Source organism: Heterodontus francisci, chromosome 9 (assembly GCF_036365525.1).
Source record: "Heterodontus francisci isolate sHetFra1 chromosome 9, sHetFra1.hap1, whole genome shotgun sequence".
Classification (NCBI taxonomy): domain Eukaryota; kingdom Metazoa; phylum Chordata; class Chondrichthyes; order Heterodontiformes; family Heterodontidae; genus Heterodontus; species Heterodontus francisci.
The window spans coordinates 104,498,679-104,523,517 of record NC_090379.1 but is presented as its reverse complement, the minus strand read 5'-3'; the positions used below and the strand labels follow the sequence as shown (position 1 = coordinate 104,523,517).

Here is a 24,839-nt window from a genome sequence, read left to right as displayed (position 1 = left end):
GTGGATTATATGAAACTTAGATGCATTGTGAACTGTGAGGACGATAGTGTAGAACTTCAAAAGCACACAGACAAATTGGTCGAACGGGCGGACAGGTGGCACATGAAGTTCAATACATCTAGCAACAGAATTATTCTTAAGTGTTTTGAAACCCTCTACTCCACAGGGCTGTGTTCTCGCACCTACACTGTTTGGGATCTTCTTCTCCCTGCTGCTCTCACATGCGTTCAAGTCTTCAGAAGAAGGTATTTCCTCCACACAAGATCAGATGGCAGGTTGTTCATCCTTGCCCGTCTTAGAGCGAAGACCAAAGTACGGAAAATCCTCATCAGAGAACTCCTCTTTGCTGACGATGCTGCATTAACATCCCACACTGAAGAGTGTCTGCAGAGACTCATCGAAAGGATTGCGGCTGCCTGCACCGAATTTGAAGAAAACGAACATCATGGGACAGAACGTCAGAAATGCTCCATCCATCAATATCGGTGACCACGCTTTGGAAGTGGTTCAAGAGTTCACCCAGCTAGGCTCAACTATCATCAGTAACCTGACTCTCGATGCAGAAATCAACAAGCGCATGGGAAAGGCTTCCAATGCTATGTCCAGACTGGCCAAGAGAGTGTGGGAAAATGGCGCGCTGACACGGAACACAAAAGTCCGAGTGTATCAAGCCTGTGTCCTCAGTACCTTCCTTAATGGCAGCGAGGCCTGGACAATGTATGTCAGCCAAGAGCAACATCTTAATTCATTCCATCTTCGCTGCCTCCGGAGAATCCTTGGCATCAGGTGGCAGGACCGTATCTCCAACACAGAAGTCCTCGAGGCGGCCAACATCCCCAGCATATACACCCTACTGAGTCAGCGGTGCTTGAGGTGGCTTGGCCATGTGAGCCGCATGGAAGATGGCAGGATCCCCAAGGACATATTGTACAGCGAGCTCGTCACTGGTATCAGACCCACCGGCCGTCCATGTCTCCCATTTAAAGACGTCTGCAAACGCAACATGAAGTCCTGTGACATTAATCACAAGTCGTGGGAGTCAGTTGCCAGTGATCGCCAGAGCTGGCGGGCAGCCATAAAGGCAGGGCTAAAGTGTGGCGAGTCGAAGAGACTTAGCAGTTGGCAGGAAAAAAGACAGAAGTGCAAGGAGAGAGCCAACTGTGTAACAGCCCCGACAACCAATTTTATCTGCAGCACCTGTGGAAGAGTCTGTCACTCTAGAATTGGACTTTATAGCCACTCCAGGTGCTGCTTCACAAACCACTGACCACCTCCAGACGCTTACCCATTGTCTCTCAAGACAAGGAGGCCAAAGAAGAAGGAGAAGAAGTTTTGAAACATAATTCTAGCCTACTCTGAGCCTTCCAGCCCCAAGTGTGTTTGAATATTTCCCACAGTGCTAATAAGTGAAATGCCTTGGCAAAATCTAAAACCTCTGATTGTCTCAATGAAACAATTTTATGTTGGCACAATTTGAACAATGTAGACAAAACAGCTGCAAAGAATGCAACTCTTTGGGCAGAATTTTATTGTGCCCTTGGATGCAGGTACGGAGATGGGGGGGCGAACAAAATGGCAGGGGGTGCTGTTCCCCATGTTGCCCGGGCCCCCTTCCCTTTGTCCGGGGACAACTGAGGACGGTCTTCCCATCCTAGGCCAACTGAGGCCCTTAAATGTCCAATTAATGGCCACAAGAGCTTTTTCCACCTCCACCTCAACTTAGTGGAAGGTAGGAGGGGGGTCCGCCTGGCGGCCTCCGAGTGGGGTCAGAGGGGGATCCCTCCTTTGGGAGCAATCCAGGGCCCCCAGAGGGTCTGCCCTCCAGCGGCAATCGCCGCACAAATCCTCCACCCTCACCAATCCCAACCCCCACCCCGTTGTTGGGGCCTGCCTGAATGGCCCCGTCGAATCTGGCCTCATTCACCTTTCCCGGGGTCCCAGACGTCTTCGATGCTGCAGGGCCTCCTGCAGTACCGGCAGTCGCCACTGCTCCTAGTGGTGCTGGTGGTACTGTAGAGCTGCCGGCCTTCTGATTGGCCGCTCTGGAGGGGGGATCTCATCCCTTAAAGGGATTGCGTCCCCAATAGTGGGCAGTTAATTGCCTGCCCGCCATGAAATGGCTTCGGGGGTCTAACGAAGGGCCAAGGTGAGGTCTCCTCCCGCCTTACAGCCTGCCACTGGAACCTCCGTCTTCAGAATAAAATATAATTTCAAACTCTGCCATCCATTTGGTAACATTTGGTTTTAGTATTGAGAGGAACAACTTTTAAAGCCTCTAAATAAAACACATAGTTGGCCCAAAAGTGGTAAAAATACATAACAAAATTCAGGGAGGGAACAGTATCCTGAAACTACCCATGACACAGAGACATAATTTATGAAAAGCCTATGAAGAAAGATTTTCATTTATATGATGCCTTTCACAGCTTCAGGACATCCCAAAGTGCTTTACATCCAATAAAATATTTTTAAATTGTAGTCACTGCTGTAATATAGGAAACCCGGCAGCCAATTTGAGCACAGCAAGATCCCACAAAAAGCAATGTGATCATGACCAGATATTATCTTTTAGTGATGTTGGTTGAGGAACAAATATTACCCAGAACAGGGTGGGGGGTGAAGGCTTGCTCTTTTTCAAAAGATTGCCATGGGTTCTTTTACCTCCATCCTGAGATGGCAGACGGGTTAATGTTTCATCTGAAAGACAGCACCTCCTACTGTGTGGCACTCCCTCAGTACAGCACCGAAGGGTCAACTGAGATTTTGTACTCAAGTCTAAGGCTGTCCATGAGCTTGCATTAGCAGCCATAATGACTGGAGCCATGGTCTCACTTCTTGCTCTGTACTAATTCTCTGTCGGGTCTTGGACTTGACAACAGGGCAGTCTACCCTCCAGAGACATCATCGTTTGCACCACTACATCAGATAAAGGGAGGCAAACCTTCCATTAACATGTCAACACAGGGACAGGGCACAAGGAACCAGGCACAGGAGCTGGGCATAAGAACTTAGTGAAGAAACTCACCTCACCCGTGACCAGATACTTGCCATCTGGAGAGAAGGCCACTGCTGTGATGGTTTTCCTGGAAAAAGGGAATAAAGACTGAAATCAGATTACTTTTCTCATCATATAATAGGTTTTATCGATAACATATGGTCCATGTGATGATCTGGACTGGTTCTAGACAAAGTTACGCTTTCCACCCGCCCCTTCTCCTTCTTCTTATTCCTTCCTCTATTCTCCTCCTTTTCATCTCCCTGGCCCCTGGACATTGGGGTTGGAGGGGTAATTCACTACTGCCAGCAGGATGACATGTCGAAGGGAATAACAGTCAGAGAAATGGAACAGCGTTGTAGCCCTTTCTCTGATCTGCGCTCTCTTTGACCTTGACTGTCTGTTGGGTGCAGTGAATTTACCCTGGAGAGCTGATCAGCTCACTGATGATTTCTTCCCCTTAGTGAACTGGCGTCAGCTTTACAGATACAATTGGCTTCTTTACCCCGATCTCTGAGAGGTGGCGATATCCTACCTTGATCCATTCAGTATATGGTGCTGCTTGTTCTTCTTGGGATTAAAAAGCACGACCACACACCTGAAGTGGGAAAAGAAAAACATATTCACTGTCAGGATCGAGGGCGGAATGAGGCAGGTACAGAGATAACAAAACGCAATACAACCACAATAATTTACAGTGACAGAATCACTGAGAGATCACGGAAACTGCAGCAAAGCCACGACGAAGAAAGAGATAGAGCAACAAGTTTGTGTGCTATCAGGAGTCAGGAACATGCACGAAATAAATATAGTTTAAAAAAAGAACATGGTTGTTTACCCAGGGAATAAATCAAAGAGAAAAGAACACAGAGAATATTAAACAAATCCTACAGAAATATGATTAGAAATGTTAAAAGTTTCAGTTTTTCAGAAGCAGTGTTGACACTAACTAATGTATTGATCACTGGCTAACTGGGGAGTAATATTAGTTTTACATTATGGTTTCTAGACAGTGAAAGTGCAGCAGAAGAGTTTTCCCTGTTGAGGTTAAATGTTCATATGCCAATGTGTATTCTCCACTACAGTCTAAAAACACCAGTAACAACCACTTCTTTCATGAAACTATTCTAGTCATCACAAGCTGCAAAAGTACACTGGAATCCAATATTACAGCAGGGAATGGGAAGTGGTTTGGTCAATTGTAATTGAATATAATGGGCGTGAGTGGGAAAAGGTTTGGTCCAAATAAATCTGTACAATGGGAGTGAATAGAATGGACTTTAGCTGACAAGAATTCTATACAATAGGAGTGAATGAGAACAAGTTTGCTCCATTGGAGTTGAATATAGTGGGAGTGAATGCGAACGGGTTTTAGCCCATTGGACTGCTACTCAGTGGGAATGAATGAGAAAGAGTTTGATTCACTGCAATGGGAATGAATGGGAACGTCTATGGTTTTGTCTATGCAAATCCAATATAGTGGGAGTGAATGGGAATGAGTTTTAGTTCACTGAAATTCTATACACTTGGATTAAATGGGATTGGGTTGCTCCATTACAATGGAAGTAAATAGGAAAGGATTTGTTCCATTGGAATCCTATTATAGTGCAACTGAATGGGAAGGGAAATGGGTTTGGTCCAAGGGAATCGAAAATACCAGGGTGAAACTGCAGCAAAGCCACAGGGAAAAGGTAGAGCTATAAGTCTGTTAGCCTCTCAGTATTCAGGAACTCACACGAATTAAAAATGGAAAATAGGATATGAGAGTAAACTAACTAGAGACATAAAAACAGATTGTAAAAGCTTCTATAGGTATGTAAAAGGAAGAGATTAACCAAAGTAAACCTGGGTCCCTTAAAAGCAGAGGCAGGAGAAATTATAATGGGGAAATGAGGAAATGACAGACATTAAACAAATAGTTTGCATCTGTCTTCAGAGTAGAAAACACATAAAACGTTGCAAAAACAGTGAGGAACCAAGGGCCTACTGAGAATGAGGAAATTATGAGAAAATTATAATTAGTCAAGAAATAGTACTGGAAAAATTAATGGGACTAAAAGCCGACAAATCCCCTGGACCTGATGGCCTGTAGCCTAGAGTTTTAAAAGAGGTGGCTACAGAGATAGTGGATGTATTGGGTTTGATCTTCCAGAATTCCCTAGATTCTAGAGCAGTCTCTGCAGATTGAGGTAGAAATTGTAATTTCACTATTCAAGAAAGGAGTGAGAGAGAAAACAAAGAACCATAGGTCAATTAGTCTGACATCAGTTGTCGAGAAAATGTAAGAATCTATTATTAGGTATGAGGTTAACAGGGCACTTAGGAAATCAGAATATGATTAGGCAGAGTCAGCATGGATTTACGAAAGGGAAAGCGTGGCCTGGATTTTATAAGCTCACCGCCAATCTTGGCAACGAGCTTCAAAAATGATGGTCTGCCCGTGCGGATTGCACGTAGCAGAACTGCCGCAATATTAAACGCAGCGGCTCATTTAAATGGCCGGGGCGGAACGCCACCCCCCCGATGTCGTAGAGGGGGCGGGCGATCCGTCCTCGGCATTGGCATCAGGCGCCACTGCACAGGTACCGATGCCATTTTTAAAGGGCTTCGAGCCCTTCCATTTCGTTTAAATTTTTAAAGACATAGTTTATTAAAATGGATTCAACAAAATGAAATAAATATTTCTTGCCCCTCTCCCACCACCCCCAATAACCATACAATTCATCCCTTGCCCTCTCCCCACCAAAAATACTTACCTTGTGTACCTACCTTCCCCCACCACAGTTCATAAACTATGCACTTTACCCCTTCCCACCGTCCCCTACACCAATCGGAGGAGTTTGACCCCGCTTCCCCCACTCCTGCACTGAGATACTTACCTGCTCCCCCTCCCCACCAGTGTCCAGCATCGGATCCCCGGACAGGTATCCACAAAGGCGTAGGAATGCCGGCCACCAGTACCAATATGGCACCGGAGCGGGTATGGAGCGGGTAAGTACTTAATTCATTGATTTCAATAAATGAACATATTCAAATTTGGCTCCTGTCGCTGAGCGGCACGGGGGTGGGGGGTGCAGGGGAGTGCTGCCATGAGGCCTCGTCACAGCGGGCAATATCGGGCCAGCCTTCCCGGCGTTGAGGCCCGTGGCGGGCCTTTGCCACAGGCATTTTCCACACCCCCTTCCCCACCCCCACCCGCCACATCCCCCAACATCAGGGGTGCTGTAAAATCCAGCCCTATGGTTTTCAAAAAGCAATCATAAGATGCTATATAAGAAGTTATTACACAATATAGGGCTTAAGGGATTGAGGGTAATATATTAGCATGGATTGAAAAGTGGTTAATGGCCAGAATACCGATTAGGAATAAATGGGTCATTTTCAGATTGGCAGGCTGTAACTAGTGGAGTACCACAAAGATTGTTGCTGGGGCCTCAGCTATTTACAATCCATATCAATGACCTAAATGATACAAAGTTAGATGGGAAAGTAAGCTGTGAGGAGGATGTAAAGAGGCTGCAAAAGGATACAGACACATTAAGAGAATGGGCAAGAACCTGGAAGATGGAATATAATGTGGGGAAGTGTGAAGTAATCCCCTTTGGTAGGAAAGATAGAAAGGCAGAGTACTTTTTAAATGGTGAGAGACTAGGAAATGTTGGGATTCAAAGAGACCTAGATGTTCTTGTACATAAATCATCAAGTTCACATGTAGGTACAGCAAGCAATTAGGAAAACAAATAGTATGTTTGCCTTTGTTACAAAGGGAGTGCAATGTAATAGTGAAGAAGTCTTACTGCAATTAAATAGGGCTTTGGTGAGAGCATTCTTTGGAGTACACCATACAGTTTTGGTCTCCTTACCAAAGAAAGGATATACCAGCCTTAGACGGAGTGCAACGGAGGTTCACTAGACTGGTTCCGGGAATGAGGAGATTGTCCTATGGGGAGAGAGTGAGTAGACTAGGTCTATATTCCCTGGAGTTTAGAAGAATGAGAGATTATCTCATTAAAACATATAAAATTATTAAGGGGCTTGACAGGTCAGATGATGGGAGGATGTTCCCTCCGGTTGGGGAGTTTAGGACTCGGGGGGGGGGGGGGGGGGGGGGTCACAATTTCAGTTCCGGTAGATTTCTACTGGTTATATTAAATAGTAACATGGGACTTAGGAGCAGAAGCTGGCCATTTGGCCCTTCGAGCCTGCTTCGCCATTCAATAGGATGACGGCTGATCTGGTTGTAGTCTCAACTCCACTTTCCTGTCTGCCCCCCATAACCCTCGATTCCCTATCTATCTAACTCAACCTTGAATAAATTCAAGGACCCTGCCTCCACTGCTTTCTGGGGAAGAGAATTCCACAAACTAACGATCCTTTGAGAAAAATATTCTCCTCATCTCCGCCTTAAAAGGGAGACCTCTTATTCTTAAACTGTGTCCCCTAGTTCTAGTCTCCCCGACAAGTGGAAACATCCTCCTGGTATCAACCTCCCTCAGGATCTTATATGTTTCAATAAGATCACCTCTCATTCTTCTAACCTCCAATGGGTATAGGCCCAACCTGTTCAGCCTTTCTTCATAAAATAAGCCTAATTTGTATGTTCATCCCCGGAATTAGTCGAGCAAACCTTCTCCGGACTGCTTCTGACACAATTATGTCCTTTTTCAAATAAGGACACCAAAACTGTACACAGTGCTCCAGATGTGGTCTCACCAAGGTCCTGTACAGCTGCAGTAAAACTTCCCTACTTTTATACTCTATTCTTGCAGTAAATGACAACATTCCATTTGCCTTCCTAATCACTTGCTGGACCTGCATACTAACCTTCTGAGATTCATGTACCAGGACACCCAGATCTCTTGCCCCACCCCCACCTCACTTGCTTATAACCTGTGACTTTTCTAATATCTGTCAGTTCCGAAGAAGGGTCACTGACCCGAAACGTTAACTCTGCTTCTCTTTTCACAGATGCTGCCAGACCTGCTGAGTGGTTCCAGCATTTCTTGTTTGTATCTCTCTACCACTAAGTTCTGCAGTCTCTCTCCAATTATGGTGATTGTTTTAAGTTCCTCTCTCCTTTTCACCTCTTGATTTTCAAGTACCTTTGATTTTCTAAGTCTTCTACAGTGAAAACCGACACAAAATACCTGTTCAACCCCTCCGCCATTTCCTTATTTTCTATCAATTCCCCAGACTCGCTCTCTAGAGGATCAACACTAGCTTTAGTCACTCTTTTCCTATTTAAATACTTGTAGAAACTCTTACTATCTGCTTTTATATTACTAGCTAGTTTTCTCTTGGGACTAGTAATCCAGAGGCCTGGACTAATGATCTGGAGACATTAGTTCAAATTCTACCAGCTTAAATAATTTAAATAAAATCTGGAATGTCAGTAATGGTGACCATGAAACTTTCCAGATTGTCATAAGAACCCACCTGTTTTGCGAATGTCCTTTCTCACCCAGACTGGCCTAAATGTGACTCCAGACCTAAAGCAATGTGGTAGACTTTTAACTGCCCTCTGAAATGGCCTAGCAAGCCACTCAGGTGTCTCAGCACCACCTTCTCAGAGACAATGAGGGATGGGCAATAAATGGCGGCTTTGCCAGCGACACCCAGATTCTGTAAAAGAATTTTTAAAATCAGGCTCAGCCATTTGGATAGCTATAGACTGCAGGAAGATATCAATGGACTGGTCAGGTGGGCTGAAAAGTGGCAAATGGAATTTAACCAGGGAAGTGTGAGGTTATGGGGAGGTCAAACAAGGCAAAGGAATATACAATTAATGGGAGAATACTGAGAGGTGTAGAGGAAGTGAGGGACATGGAGCGAATGTCCACAGATCCCTGAAGGTAGCAGGACAGGTCAATAAGGTGGTTAAGAAGGCATATGGAATCAATTCCTTTATTAGCTGAGGTATAGAATACAAGAGCAAGGAGGTTATGCTGGAACTGCATAAATCATTGGTTAGACCACAACTTGAGTACTGTGTGCAGTTCTGGTCACCTCATTACAGCAAGGATGTAATTGCACTAGAGAAGGTACAGTGGAGATTTACAAGGATGTTGCCAGGACTGGAAAAATGCAGCTATGAGGAAAGATTGGATAAGCTGGGGCTGTTCTCCTTGGAACAGAGAAGGCTGAGGGGCGATCTGATTGAAATGTACAAAATTGTGAGAGGGCTGGATAGAGTGGATGGGAAGGCATACTTACTTTCACAGAGAGGTCAGTGACTAAGGGGCATAGATTTCAAATGATTGGTAGAAAGATTAGAGGAGAGACGGAGAACATTTTGACACCCAGAGAGTGGTGGGGGTCTGGAACTCTCTTCCTGAAAGGGTAGTAGAGGAAGAAACCCTCAACTCATTCAAAAGGAGTCTGGGTATGCACCTCAAGTACCGTAACCTGCAGGGCTATGGACCAAATGCTGTAAGGTGGGATTAGACTGGGTGGCTCATTTTTCAGCTGGCGCAAACATGATGGGCCGTGGCCTCTTTCTGTGCCGTAAACTTTCTATGATTCTATGATTTGGGACTGAGATGAGGAGAAATTTCTTCACTCAAAGCATTGTAAATTTTGAATGTTCTACCCCATTGAGGAGTTCCATCGTTCAGTCAGAGGTCGATCAATTTTTGGATATCAAAGGATAATACAGGAAGGTAGAGTTGAGGTAGAAGATCAGCTATGATCTTATTCAATGGTGGAGCAGGCTTGAAGGGCCAAATGGCCTAGTCCTGTTCCTATTTTTCTTATGGTCTATTTGGAAGTGGCTTGATCCATTGGAATGCTATACAGTGAGAATAACTGGGAAGTCTTTGGTCTATGATAAACCTAAATATTTCCTACATTACAACAGCGGCTACACTTCAAAGGTACTTCATTGGCTGTAAACTGCTTTGGAACATCTGGAAGTTGTGAAAGGTGCTACAAAAATGCAAGTTCTTTCTTTATATTAGCAACAGATGTTAGGAGGATTTGCTCAATCAGAATCGCATAGAATGACGAGCTGATAATTTTTTATACAATGGCTGAAGCCTCGCATATACTTTCATGGGACTACTCAAATCACCTCAAGCTCCACTACATGACCAGGTTTCTCCTCCAGTTAAATTTTAGTTGAAAGGAAAAGGGTCTATTGTTACAGATCGCAATTAGCACAACATTCACTGGCTGTGAAGTGCTTTGGGAGGTTGTGAAAGGTGCTATATAAATGCAAGCTCTATTAGCAGAAAGACATTCATAAAGAATGTGACAGGATGTGGAAAACTAATTTTAGCCTTGGCATTATATCACTGACAGACCGTCAAAATAGGACAGCTACATAACATAGATATGCACAGAGACACAGACGGGGACTGCTCAGTATTGAGGTTAATTAGACCTCACTGTTTACACAGTAGATAGTTAGGGGGCAACTTGATAATGAGCCTACGTCTACCGCACACCACAGACATGGAGACTGTTAGACAGGGGCTGCTCAGTAATGAGCTTAACAATGTTTCAACGTTACAGAAATGGTGAAAAGGTGTACAGGAGCATTTCATTAATGCATAAAATTGGTCTCACCATTACAGATACAGTAAGGCATTGATAGACAGGGGCTTTATCATACGAGAAAATGATAACTTTCCCTTGAAAAGTTACAAAGCTCCTAATAGCATGAGTTGGTCTCCCAGCTCCGGGCCTATGCAAATCTACCTGTTCCCCTGGTGCGAGAGTCACCTGGTGCTGGCAGGCTGAGTGGGGCAGCCTCTGCAGTTGTGTTTGCTTCACTGAGGAGCAACAATGAGCTGAACTGTGACGAGGATAGTGTCGAACTTCAAAAGGACATAGACAGGTTGGTGGAATGGGTGGACAAGTGGGAGATAAAATTTAATGCAGTGAAATATGAAGTGATTTATTTTTATAGAAAGAACACAGAGAGACAATATAAAATAACGGGTGCAATTCTAAAGGGGGTGCAAGAGCAGAGGGACCTGGGTACATATGTGCTTTAGTCATTGAAGGGGCAGGACAAGTTGAGAGGGCAGTTAATAGAGCATACAGTATCCTAGGCTTTATCAGTAGGGCCATAGAGTACAAAAGCAAGGAAGTTATGTTAAACGTGTATAAAACACTGGTTCAACCTCAACTGGACTATTGTGTCCAGTTATGGGCACAGCACTTTAGGAAGGATGTGAAGGCATAGGAGAGAGTGCAGAAAAGATTCATGAGAACGGTTCCAGGGATGAGGAACTTCAGTTACGTAGATAGATTGGAGAAGTTAGGACTGTTTTCCTTGAAGAGAAGGTTGAGAGGAAATTTGATAGAGGTGTTCAAAATCATGAGGGGTCTGGGCAGAGTAGATAGAGAGAAACTGTTCCCATTGGTGGAGGGATCGAGAACGAGAGGGCACAGATTTAAGGTAATTGGCAAAAGAAGCATTGGTGACATGAGGAAAAACTTTTTTTTGCAGCAAGTGGTTAAGATCTGGAATGCACTGTCTGAGAGTGTGGTAGAAGCAGGTTCAATCGAGGCATTCAAGATGGAATTGGATTGCTATCTGAAAAGGAAGAATGTGCAGGCTATGAGGAGAATGCAGGCATGTGGCACTCGGTGAATTGCTTCTTCAGAGAGCCAGCACTGACACGACAGGCCGAGTGGTCTCTTTTTGCGCTGTAACTACTATATGACTCTATGATAAAGGGAAAGACAACATTTCAACAAGAGGATTCAACATGAGGAAACAGAGAAAGAATAATACTTGCACTGTGTATGTAGTCCAACAATGTGGAGTCCAAATTAAGGAAACCTTTTACTGACAATAATCAGTATCAAACCTTGAGTAAAACACACAAAAGTAACAAATTTGCATAGCTCAAATTAATGACCAGTAAGGATTTTATATGGAGCTAATAAAAACTCTAACTGATTGCTGTCTCCAATGCTATGAAAGTCCCTACTATTACTGGCTTCTAAAACTACCGGTCTCCAATATGACTGGTCGTTAATATTACCTGTCTCTAATATTACAGTCTGCTCATAATACTGGTCTCTAATCTTACTGGTTGCTAAAATTCCCGGTCTCCAACATTGCCGGTCTCCAACATTGCCGGTCTCCAACATTGCCGGTCTCCAACATTGCCGGTCTCCAACATTGCCGGTCTCCAACATTGCCGTCACTGATATTAGTGGCATCATTTTTACTGGCCTCTAATATTACGGGAAGTCCTTAATATTACTGGGCTACAGTATTACTAATATTAATAAGGTGTTTCCAGTGTTATTACTAATAATATCATTGCAATCATGCAAGCAATTTTGTTTATCACTGTGTCTCTAATCAGCATCTACTGTTACAATTTGGGTCGTATCAGAAGTTATTTGCCATTCTTATTCTTAATTACTGAAATAATTTCAATTTTTGAAAAGGAATCAATTTTTAATTAAAAAGAAAACTTAATTAATGGAAACCTCAATGAGGGCAGTACATCCCGTATGGCAGATGCGATTAATTCAATTTAGGTTTAAATAAAAGTTTGGGACGTAACAATTTCTGTAGCTTATCAAAAGCTCCTTAATGGACTGGCATACTATTCTACAACATATTCTAATTCTCTGACCCCCATCTTGTAAAACTTGGAAATTATATTATCTCTGTAGGGGATGTTTTTCTCTGGTTGCTAAGCATTACGACTACATTCATAAATCTGGCAGTATTTATTATTTGTTAAAAGAGAAAACTGAAGAAAACAGTTTAGACATAAATTCCATGTTGCTACACATTGTGACCAGAGATTCCTGTTCCATATGGGTTTGCAGAATCGTTAGACAAGTGGCAGTTGGAATTTAATACAGAGAGGTGTGAGGCGAAGCATTTTGGCAGAAGGGTTGAGGAGAGGTAATATAGACTGAATTGCACAGTTCTAAAGAGTATGCAGGGACAGAGGGACCTTGGTGTCCACATGCACAGATCCTTGAAGGTGGCAGGACATACTGAGAGAGTGGTTAGCAAAGCATATGGGATCTTTGGTTTCATAAATAGAGATTCTTTGACCTCCTTATCTCGAGAGACAATGGGTAAGCGCCTGGAGGTGGTCACTGGTGTGTGAAGCAGCGCCTGGAGTGGCTATAAAGGCCAATTCTAGAGTGACAGGCTCTTCCACAGGTGCTGCAGATAAAATTGGTTGTCGGGGCTGTTACACAGTTGGCTCTCCACTTGCGCCTCTGTCTTTTTTCCTGCCAACTGCTTAGTCTCTTCGACTCGCCACACTTTAGCCCCGCCTTTATGGCTGCCCGCCAGCTCTGGCGATCGCTGGCAACAGACTCCCACGACTTGTGATCAATGTCACTGGACTTCATGTCGCGTTTGCAGACGTCTTTAAAGCGGAGACAAGGACGGCCGGTGGGTCTGATACCAGTGACGAGCTCGCTGTACAATGTGTCCTTGGGGATCCTGCCATCTTCCATGCGGCTCACATGGCCAAGCCATTTCAAGCGCTGCTGGCTCAGTAGGATGTATATGCTGGGGATGTTGGCCGCCTCGAGGACTTCTGTGTTGGAGATACGGTCCTGCCACCTGATGCCAAGGATTCTCCGGAAGCAGCAAAGATGGAATGAATTGAGACATCGCTCTTGGCTGACATGCGTTGTCCAGGCCTCGCTGCCATAGAGCAAGGTACTGAGGACATTAATATATAAGTCATTAATATATATATATATATATATATATATATATACCAGCAAAAGCAGTGGTCCTAGTACTGACCCATGGCGAGCCCCACAGTATCCCTTCCTCCAGTCAGAAAAACTACCGTTCACCAATACACTATGTTTTCTGTCACTCAGCCAACTTCGTATCCATGCTATTACTGTCCCTTTTATGGTTTTCCCTCTCTCTATTCAGGATATTGGAACAAAGTTTAGGATCAAATGAGAGCAGGTAACTGAACAGCCTGGGAATCATGCATGGGATTTTCTGTTCTGTATATCTCAGTACCATTGGGTGGTGGCTTTACCCACTAAGTTAACTTGCATTGAAAGTATTCAATAAACAATTGATCTACTTGAGCACACAACCGAAGCTTAAACAATTCTTACAGCCCATGACAGTTCAATTATTCATTACATCCCATGGATTCAACATGTCATATAGATTCTGGCTCACTCTGTGTTCCATAGATTCATGTATGGCCTGTATTCCAGGGATTCGAATGCTGTCTGTTTTCTGTACATTCTTGCTTGATTTGTGTCCTGTTGACTCTGTCCTCATCTGCTTTCTATACGTACTTGCTCGCTCTGTATTATATAGGTTCTTGCTCAGTCTGAGCCCTTCAAATTTCTGTTCTCTCTGTGCTCTATATTGCTGTCATCCAGTGATGCCATAATTGTGGGTAATTCAAAAGGGAAATCATGATGTAAAGCTAATAACCATCAGCAACTTACAGTGAATCTCCATATAAATTTACAGATCCAGAAAGTTAGGAAAGTCACGTGTGGTAACAGGGCTGCTGAAATATTTTGTTCTCTGGGACCCCAGTGAATCAAGTGAATACTAGCGATTTTTGAAATCAGTTGTATGTGAGCTCAGTGGGTAGCATGCCTACTTTTAAGTCGGAAAGCTACTGGTTCAAGTTCCCCTTCCTAATACTTAAGTACATAATGCATTGTAGTCCTGTGGGAGTGTTCCATTGTCAGAGGGGCTGTCACTCTGATCAGCTGTTAAACCAGTGCCTCTGTCTGCCCTCTCAGGTGGGTGTATTAGATACCATGGCACTATTTCAAAGAGCAGGTGAGTTCTCCCCAGGGTCCTGTCCAACATTTATCCCTCAATCAACATCACTAAACACATAATCTGGTCATTATCACTTTGTTGTTTGTGGGACCCTGCTGTGTTTCCTACAGTGACCACAGTTCAAAAGTACTCCATTAGCTATAAAGTGCTCTGGGAGGTCCCGAAGTCATGAAAGGTGTCTTTGAATTGAAAACTCTTGCTTCCTCCAACATTGGACTGCCAGCAAACATGACCTGCTGTGCAGTAATGAAAATGATCACAGGACACAGTGTAACATGAGAAAAGTGACAACAAAACCCCAGCACGTCCCATCTGTAACTCTCAATGCAGTGACAATATCCCTGACTCAGAGGCAAGAATACTTTAGCTCAAAAGAAAAAGAGCTACTGCGTAAAGTCATTTATAGTTTCATTTTATTGCTGCCAGATGGTTAGTTTTGGCAGGATACGGCACATGGAGCATACGCCCGTGTTCGTGTCACCTGCTCCTGCTACTGTGTTCCTCTGACATCGCTGACTACAGCAAATCTGCTGCTGCCTTATTGACTCCATCTGTAAATTGCCACTTCAAACACTTTCTAATTCACCACCCACCACCCTGCACCCAATGCTCTCCTTCTAAACTCAATTCCATTTCCTAATAAGTACACCCTTTAAAAAAAAACTTTCCAGAGTTATTCTCCTCTTCCCAGAAAACATGTCCTTTCACAAGATATCTCCAATAAACAGTCTTTATACAAACACTCCTTCGCAACACATACTGCCTAACAAATAACCAATTTTAAATAGACGCTGATTTCTCTAACAATGGTCTCCTTCATAACTTACATATATCCCAAACTAGGAAATTCTTCCTTTCAAAACCAACAACCACTTTGTAAACATCCCCTTCCTGCTTAGGTATTACAGACACAGCAAAACATTACACACCGCTATAGTCACAGAATAAAGGGCCAGGATTCCCTGTCAGTTACCACTACAGTTTATACGAAACCTACAGTTGTGATGAAAATGTACCTTTATATTAAAGGCCTGCTCAGGTCGGGAAAAAGAACCCGACCAATCCACAGCGGACCTGAGCCCAACCTGGCCCCTCCAATGTTGTCCCAAGCCTGACCCGATCCGAGCCCAACCCTACTCAACCCGACCCGAGCCCAACCCGACCATCCCTTGACTTACCCTCCGACTGGGAAGCTCCACGAAGCTGCAGCGCATGCGCGATGACATCATAGTTATGTCACTTGCTCACTGCGCAGACTCAGTTTTGTCCCAGGCTCCAAGCTCAGGTAAGTTTTTTATTTTTAATACTTACTGGCAGAGTACTATCCGTGAGTGTCTGACCCAACTCGACCTAGACTCAGCCCGACTGGACCCGAGCCCGAAAGCCAGACCCAGAAGATGGGCCCAACCCGACCCGAACCCAACACATGTCGTCGGGTACCGTCGGGTTCGGGTCGGGTAGCAGGCCTTTACTTTATATAGTGTCATGGTCCTGTAGTTTTTTTTCAGGAATATGCTCTTTGCCTTTAAGGCTTGCAAAGGATCAGTACTGCTTGAAGAACCAGCAGGCCTCAGGAGTTATAGGAAGGTGCATTTTCGTTGCCTTAGAAACAGCCATTTGGAGACTGCGATTCAAAGGGTGCATTCTCGTTACCATAGATACAGCCACTGGGAGTGAGTATCAAGTGCTACATTTGTTACAATTCAATTTTGAACTGGCTTTTTAGTTGAAGACAGTTTGTTCTAACAGAACACACAGACAGCTGTGACGACAGCACTTGGAAAAAGAACGCTCAACCATTTAAACTGAAGGAAGAGGATTTTACTCGGTTTATTATCTCTCAAAATTCTAAAAAAAAGTCTAGCCAAAACAGAGCTCTCTGGTAATTTAAATTGAAGAAAGGGAAGTTAGACTGTGACAATCTTTTATCCCTCAAGAACTCTAAAGTCAGATTGATTCTGTTGAAAGTGTTTGCAAGTCGTTAATTGTTGAAATTTGCTGGAGAAGGAAAGCAACATTCTGTGAGGACTTCAAGCAACATTCTGTGAGGACGTCACGCAACGCTGGACTGTAAATTTGCAAGGACTCTAATTTTTTCTATTTTAAATGTTGTTTATATCTTCATAGTGTTCAAGAATTTAGTTCTTCTAATTAAAGAGTTAATTTGTTGATTTAAAGACACCTGGTTTGGTTAGCCTCATTTGGGGGGATAACAGATGGTACAATTTGGCTGGGTCTTTCTTTAATTTGGAAAGTTTTAAATGATATGTTAGCTGATCTGTGCAGCGACGGGATTGAATTAACAGTGCGTTGGTCCCACCACAATCAGAATCATATATTTTGATTGGGGGCTTTGACTGGAGCAGTCGGTCGTAACAATAGTAATCCCTCTAGCACTGTGGGTTTATTCAATATTATAGGGACAGGGATCAGTACAGCAGGGTGTATTTATTCGATATTATAGGCACAGGGATCAGTACAATAGGGTCTGGTATGTTACTAAATTACGCCCTAAAAAGGGCCTTTTCTGTGTTAAGTTTTGGACTGTGTCTGCATTTCTGAGCAAACTGAAAGTTTTTTTAAAATTCATGTTCTCTCTTTGTGAGCCAGACAATTCTGACAAGCTTCATTATGCAGCAATTCTGTGCCCAGTTTGAAAGAAGTAAAACAACTGAGAAGACACATCTGTAAGAAACAAGTTTGAAGCTTCAGACAAATGGCACTTCGGCATGCTGCCTGTCTGAGCCTGTACATCTCACTTGACCCAGAGTAGAAACAATTATATACAACAGTCTCAGTCTGGGCTCAGTGGCAGCCCTCAAGCCTCGAACTTAAAAGGTCATGGGTTCCAGTTCCACTTCAGAGACTTTACATGCAATTTTGAATGACACTTCAGTGCAGTACTGAAGGAGTGTTGCATTGTCAGAAGTGTTGTCATTTGGATGAAGCTTTAAACCAAGCACTCGCCTACTCTCTCCAATAGATGTAAAATATCCCATGACAGTATTTCGAAGAAGAGCAGTGGAGTTCTCTCTGGTGTCCTAGACAACATGTAGTCCTCAACCAACATCAGCAAAACACATGATCTGGTCAAATTGCTGTTTGTGGGGCCTTGCTGTGTGCAAATAAACAGACAGCGACGGGTTTTCTTGTTGGTTTAAAACAGAAAATCAATTATTTATTGATCAATACGTCTTATCCTGAAATTATCACAACTGCATTCACTCGAGCACACACACACACACACACACACACACGAAGAGACAGATACAGTGGAAAAGGAGCAGGTAGGTTTATAAGTGGGGGGTCACGGTAAACCTGTTGAAGTCTCTTGGAAGTCAAGTTCTTGGTGGTTGCAGGCCTGAGGTGTTTGTAGATTTCTCTCATGGTTGAAAGTTCAGTTGAAGACAGTGGATCATTTCTAATTCACTGCTGTATAGAGTGTTGATGTAGAATTGTACAGCAGGGTGGGTCCCTTCTGGTTTGCTGGAAACAAACTTCTTGGATGCTGCTTTCTCAGTCTCTCTTTCTCTCGATGCAGCTTTTTAAGGTAAAGATGTGCTTCATCTCACCTCTGCTAGAAAGACAGGTATTTTCTTCCCTGTAGTGATTGACAATGGTCTAGGATATGGCGACTTCACGCCTTCTTTGTTTCAGAAGAACCCACTCAATTCGGGAATATTTCAGGAGGGGTGTAGGATGGGTACAGTTGCCACCTCTTAGCTTTGAAGATTTTCCTTTGTCCCTATCAGACAGTTTGAATATAGAAAGGCCAAGTCTTTTTCCTTTGGTGGCCATTTTGGAGCACATTCTTCGCTTTTTAAAAGAAAAGTCAATTTTTTAAGAGACAAAGTCAATTTTTTTATAACTCTTCAGTTTTTGTTCATAATTTTTCATCACCACACTTCTTGTACGCGTAACACCTCTTATTCACTAGCTCTGCCTGGCCTGCAGCTCTCATCTCAACTCTCTCGCTGTGCCAAACCCTCTTTCCTGCTCACATTCAAAATCTCTTTGTAGGCCATGAGCCTGGGCTTCTTACTCATGCAGAGTCCCAGTGCCTGGGTGCCACCCTGAGCATTGCCTTCTCCTGGAGTACCATTCAGTGAGTTTATTCAGAGAGTAGCTGGGCCATACAGAGCAGGAAGGTTTGACTCTGATAGCTAACCTTACTTTGGGTAGCAAATAGGGAGCCACAAATGATCCCAGTGCTCCTAATATAGGCAGGGGAAGAGTGGCCAGGTTTGGCTCTCCCGATGGTTATCCAGTAATTGCTACTGGAAGTGTGAATTATTATTTATTAGCATATGCAGACTCAGCATATAATTCCAGTCAACACTGTCATCACCAACACGTCAACAGTATTGGCCCCAAACAGTTCAGTTCAGTTAGTGGGCAAAATTCAAGAACTTGGGGCATGATTTGTATCTGTCCACAAGGTCAGAGTCATTTATGGCACAGAAAGTGGCCATTCGGCCCATTGAGTTCATCCACGGAGATATGGTGTCAGTCCTACTCCCCTGCTCGATCCCCGTAGCCATGCAAGTCTATTTCTCTCAAGTGGTCATCCAATTTCCTCTTGAAGTCATTGATTGTCTCCGCTTCCACCACCCTCTTGGGCATTGAGGTCCAGGTCATTACCAGTCACTCTGTAAAAAAGTGCTTTCTCATATGCCCCTGCATCTCTTACACAAAATGTTCAATCTGTGTCCCCTAGTCCTTGTACCATTTGTGAATGGGAACAGCTTTTCCATGTCTAACTTATCTAAGCTTGTCATAATCTTGTACACCTCTATTAAATATCCCCATAATCTCTTTTGTTCCGGGGAGAACACCAGCTTTTCCAACCTAAACTTGTAACTAAAATACCCCATCCCTGCAACCATTCTGGTAAATCTCCTCTGCACCCTCTCAAGGGCCCTCACATCCTTCCTGAAGACCAGAACTGGATGCAACACTCCAGCTGGGGCCTAAGCAGAGCTTTATTACGGTTCAGTATAACTACCCTGCTTTTGTACTCTGTGCGTCTATCTATGAAGTCTAAGATCTCATATGCTTTACTAAGCACGCTCTCAATATGTCCTGCCACCTTCAAAGATTGATGCACATACACCCCCAGGTTCCTCTGTTCCTGTGCACTCTTTAGAACTGTGCCATTAAGTATATATTGCCTCTCCCCATTCCTTCTGCCAAAATGCATCATCTCACGTTTGACAGTATTATATTCCATCTGCCACCCCTCTGCCCATTCTGCTGGCCTATCTATGTCCTGTTGCAGGCGGTTCATATCATCCTCACTGTTTGCCATGCCTCCAAATTTTGTGTCATCAGCAAATTTTGAGATTCTACTCTGTTTTTCAAGATCCAAGTTATTTATATATATCAAGAAAAGCAGTGGTCCTAGCATTGACCCTTGGGGAACATCACTGTCTACCATCCTCCAGTCTGAAAAACAACCATTTATCACGACTCATTTTCTATCCATCAGCCAATTTTTTATCCAATAGGACACTGACCTTCCTATTCCACGAGTCTCAATTTTGTTAGCCATCCTTTTCTGTGGTACCATATCAATTGCTTTCTTAGAATCCATATAAACAACATCCACCACATTCCCTTCATCAACCTTCTCTGTTACTTCATCAAAACATTCAATTAGATTTGTCAAGCATGATCTGCCTTTTAAAATCCATGCTGGTTATCTTTAATTAACTTGAACCTCACTAAATGTCTGTTGATATTTTCCCTGATTATAGTTTCTAAAAGCTTACCCACCACTGATGTTAAACTAACTGGCCTGTAGTTGCTCAGACTGTCCTTACACCCTTTCTTGAATAAGGGTGTCACATTTGCTACTCTCCAATCCTCTGGTATCTTCCCAGTATCCAGGGAAGATTGGAAAATTATGGCAAGCCCTTCTGTATGTCCACCCCCACTTCCTTTAGCAACCTGGGATGCAAGTCATCTGTACCAGGTGACTTATCCACCCTAAGCATAGCCAATCTTTTTAGTACCTCTGCCCTCTCAATTTTTATCCTATCCATTGCCTCTACTTTCTCTGCTTCTATTGATATTTTGTCAGCCTCTATTTTCTTAGTGAACACTGATACAAAGTACTCATTAAGTATATTAGACATAGACACAAAAAATAGAAGCAGGAGTAGGCCATTCGGCCTTTCAGGCCTGCTCCGCCATTCAAAAAAGATCATGGCTGATTGTGTAATTCAGTAGCCTGTTCCCGCTTTTCCCCCATATCCCTTGATCCATTCCGCAAGGATTAGCCTTGCCCTGAGCCTCCAGGCATATATTACCCTCTCTGTCCCTAATAGACCCCACTCCTCCTCTTACTGCTTGCTTATTATTTACAAAGAAGATCTTTGGGTCCCCTTTTATGTTGACTGCCATTGCATTTCCATATTCTCTCTCTGCCAGTCTTATTTTCCTCTTCATCTCCTCTCTCGACTTATTGTATATGGCCTGGTTCTCACTTGATGAGTTCATCTGACATGCATCATTTTTTGTTTCTTCAAAATCTCTATCTTCCTCGTCAACCAAGGAGCCCTGTTCTTGGTTCCCCTACCTTTCACCATTGCTGGAATGTACCTAGCCTGTACCTGAAGCATCTCTTCCTTAAAGATAACCCATTGTTCCGATACAGCTCTTCCTGACAGATTTTGGTTCCATTCTGCCGTGGCTAGATCCCTTCTCATATGTCATTGTCAGGAAGGCCCCTTAGGTAAAGATTTATGACACCCTGTTCCTGTCCAGTTCAAAAGTGGGCAAGAAGCTCCCAACAATGACATGGCCAGTTGGATTGTGTTTGATGGTCTTGTAGGGTCAAAGATGATAAAGTGAATTATAAAAGCTTCTAATATCCATTCATACCAATGTGTTTGTGAGGAAAATTTCAACTTCAGTTTATTGTCAATGGAATTAGGAAAAGTTGACCATATAGCGTGTCTAGAAACTAGCTGTATTGTTGGTGCATAGAACAGGTCAGAATGGACCGGCAACGTAATTTTGTCTGGAGGTCTGTTCAACAATTTTGTTACTCCATCTGATCCAGAATGATGTAGATGCACTACGCTGCAGTGGACTGACAAGATGGGATGGGATTAGGGCTCAACATATCTGACACAAGATGCACAGTCATGTGGAGTTGTATATCCACCAATTCAGTGTGCAGTGAGTAAATATGTGGAGAGAACGATGGCTCAGTTACATAGCACCGCACATTCATGCACTGTGGGCTAAGGTATTAAAGGATTAAGGGTAAGCTGAGGTATTAAATGAATACTTAGCATCAGTCTTTACCAAGGAAGAAGATGCTACCCAGGCCATGGTGAAAGAGGAGGTAATTAATATATTAGAAGGGTTTAAAATTGATAAGGAGGTATTGTATAGGCTGTCCATACTTAAAGTTGATAAAGCACCAGGACCGGATGACATGCATCCAAGGATACTCAGGGAATTGAGAGTGGAACTTGCGGAGGCATTGACCATAATTTTTCAGTCTTCCTTAGACTCAGCGGTGGTGCCAGAGGACAGGAGAATTGCAAATGTTACACCCTTGTTCAAAAGAGGATGTAAAGATAAGCTCAGCAACTACAGGCCAGTCAGTTTAACTTCAGTGGTGGGGAAACTCCTAGAAAAAAATAATTTGGGGCAAAATTAATAGTCACATAGACAAATGCAGGTTAATTAAGGAAAGCCAGCACTGATTTGTTAAGGGAAAATCATGTTTAACTAACTTGATGAAGTTTTTTGAGGAAGTAACAGAGAGGATTGATGAGGGCAATGCTGTTGATGTGGTGGACATGGATTTTCAAAAGGCGTTTGATACAGTGCCACACAACAAACTTGTGAGCAAAGTTAGAGCTCATGGAATAAAAGGGACAGCAGCAACATGGATATGGAATTGGCTGAGTGACAGGAAACAAAGAGTAGTGGTTAATGGATGTTCTTCAGGCTGGAGGAAGGTTTGGAGTGGAGTTCCCCAGAGATCAGTGTTGGGACCCTTGCTTTTCCTGATATATATTAATGACCTAGACCTTGGTATACAGAACACAATTTCATAATTTGTGGATGATAACGAAACTTGGAAGCATTGTGAACTGTGAGGAGGATAATGTAGAACTTCTAAAGGGCATAGACAAGTTGGTGGAATGGGCAGACAGGTGGCAGATGACGTTCAATGCAGTGACGCAGTGGTTAGCACCTCAGCCTCACAGCTCTAGTGATGCGGGTTCAGTTCTGGGTACTGCCTGTGCGGAGTTTGCAAGTTCTCCCTGTGACCGCGTGGGTTTCCGCTGGGTGCTCTGGTTTCCTCCCACAGCCAAAGACTTGCAGGTTGATAGGTAAATTTGCCATTGTAAATTGCCCCAAGTATAGGTAGGTGTTAGGAGAATTGTGGGGATGTGGTAGGGAATATGCGATTAACGTAAGATTAGTATAAATGGGTGGTTGATTGTCGGCACAGACTTCGACGGTGGGTCGAAGGGCCTGTTTCAGTGCTGTATCTCTCTATGACTCAGAGAAATGTGAAGTCATTCATTTTGGTAGGAAGAACATGGAGAGACAATATAGAATAAAGGGTACAACTCTAAAGGGGGTGCAGGAGCAGAGGGATCTAGGTGTACATGTGCATAAGTCTTTAAAGGTGGCAGGACAGGTTGAGAGCAGTCAATAAAGCATACAGTATCCTAGGCTTTATTAATAGGGGTATAGAGTACAAGAGCAAGGAGATTATGTTGAACTTGTATAAGACACTAGTTTGGCCTCAGCTGGAATATTGTGTCCAGTTCTGGGCACCGCACTTAAGGAAAGATGAGAAGGCATTGGTGAGAGTGCAGAAAAGATTCATGAGAATGGTTCCAGGGATGAGGAACTTCAGTGATGATGAGAGATTTGAGAAGTTAGGACTGTTTTCCTTGAAGAGAAGGCTGAGAGGTGATTTGATAGAGGTATTCAAAATCATGAGGGGTCTGGACAGAGTAGATAGAGAGAAACTGTTCCCACTCGTGAAAAAGAATCGAGAACGGGAGGGTACAGATTTAAGATATTTGGCAAAAGAAGCAATGGCGATATGAGGAAAAATTTCTTCACGCAGCGAATGGTTAGGATCTGGAATGCACTGCCAGAGAGTGCGGTGGAGGCAGGTTCAATCGAGGCATTCAAAAGGAAATTAGACAGTTACCTGAAAAGGAAGAATGTACAGGGTTATGGAGAGAAGGCAGGGGAATGGCACTAAGTGAACTGATCATTCAGACAGCTAGTGCAGACACGATGGGCCGAACAGCCTCTTTCAGTGCTGTAACAATTCTGTGATTCTATGATTGTCGTTACGGAAGCGGGAAATAGGAACCGGGTCTGGTTCTGGGTCAGAAAACTGCCTCTGGTGGGAAACTGATTCAGATTCAGATTTTCAAATGGGTCTGCCCTTAATTGGTATGGAGATGGGTTTCCTGTCCACTTAGAGCCAGTGGGGCCGGGAACGGAGGTGGGTCAGATCAAGATTGGGGCTCGTGTAAACACCTCACGGCAGCCGTCACTGTGGCAGCTGGCTGTCCTGAGGGTATTACCTGCAGTTTGTGCCAAAGCCTTTCACTGCACCAGAGGGATGTGAGATGTCACAGGGGAGCTGGAGTCCCAGCACCTAGAGCAGGGCAGATCCTTACTTCATCGATGCCAACCTAGATATAATGCTGGAGGCCGTGAGGATGAGGAGGGAGGCCTCTTCCTGGAGGGTGGCACCACGTCATGCAGCAGGGGCACCTCTCTGTTCAGTGTTATCCCCCTCGGCCTCCTCTCTTACCTCCTGTTCCTCCACCTTCTACATCCAAACATACAGTCCTCAAAGTGCACACCTCTCTGGAGGGCCATGTTACGGAGAGTACAGTAGACACCACAATGACTGAGACCCTTGCAGGAGGGTATTGGAGGGTACTGCCCGACAGGTCCAGGCAGCGGAATCGTATCTTCAGAAGTCCGATGATGTAGTCAATGGTTGGCCTGCTGAGCAAGTAGCATAGATTGTATCACCTCTGTGCCTCTGTCTGGGAATTCCGTAGA

At 43.8% G+C, this 24,839-nt stretch overlaps 1 protein-coding gene across 3 annotated transcripts in view; it reads right to left on the bottom strand.

Moving 5' to 3' along the window:
• Positions 1–24,839, bottom strand: part of mapkbp1 (mitogen-activated protein kinase binding protein 1) — a 368,915-nt gene that overhangs the window by 242,431 nt on the left and 101,645 nt on the right. For all 3 annotated transcript variants that reach the window (XM_068039616.1, XM_068039618.1, XM_068039619.1), the window contains exons 3-4: positions 3,531–3,593; positions 3,026–3,083 (exon numbers count right to left, since the gene is read on the bottom strand). In XM_068039616.1, coding sequence (XP_067895717.1) covers positions 3,026–3,083; positions 3,531–3,593 — 121 coding nt within the window. The remainder of the gene's footprint in view (positions 1–3,025; positions 3,084–3,530; positions 3,594–24,839) is intronic.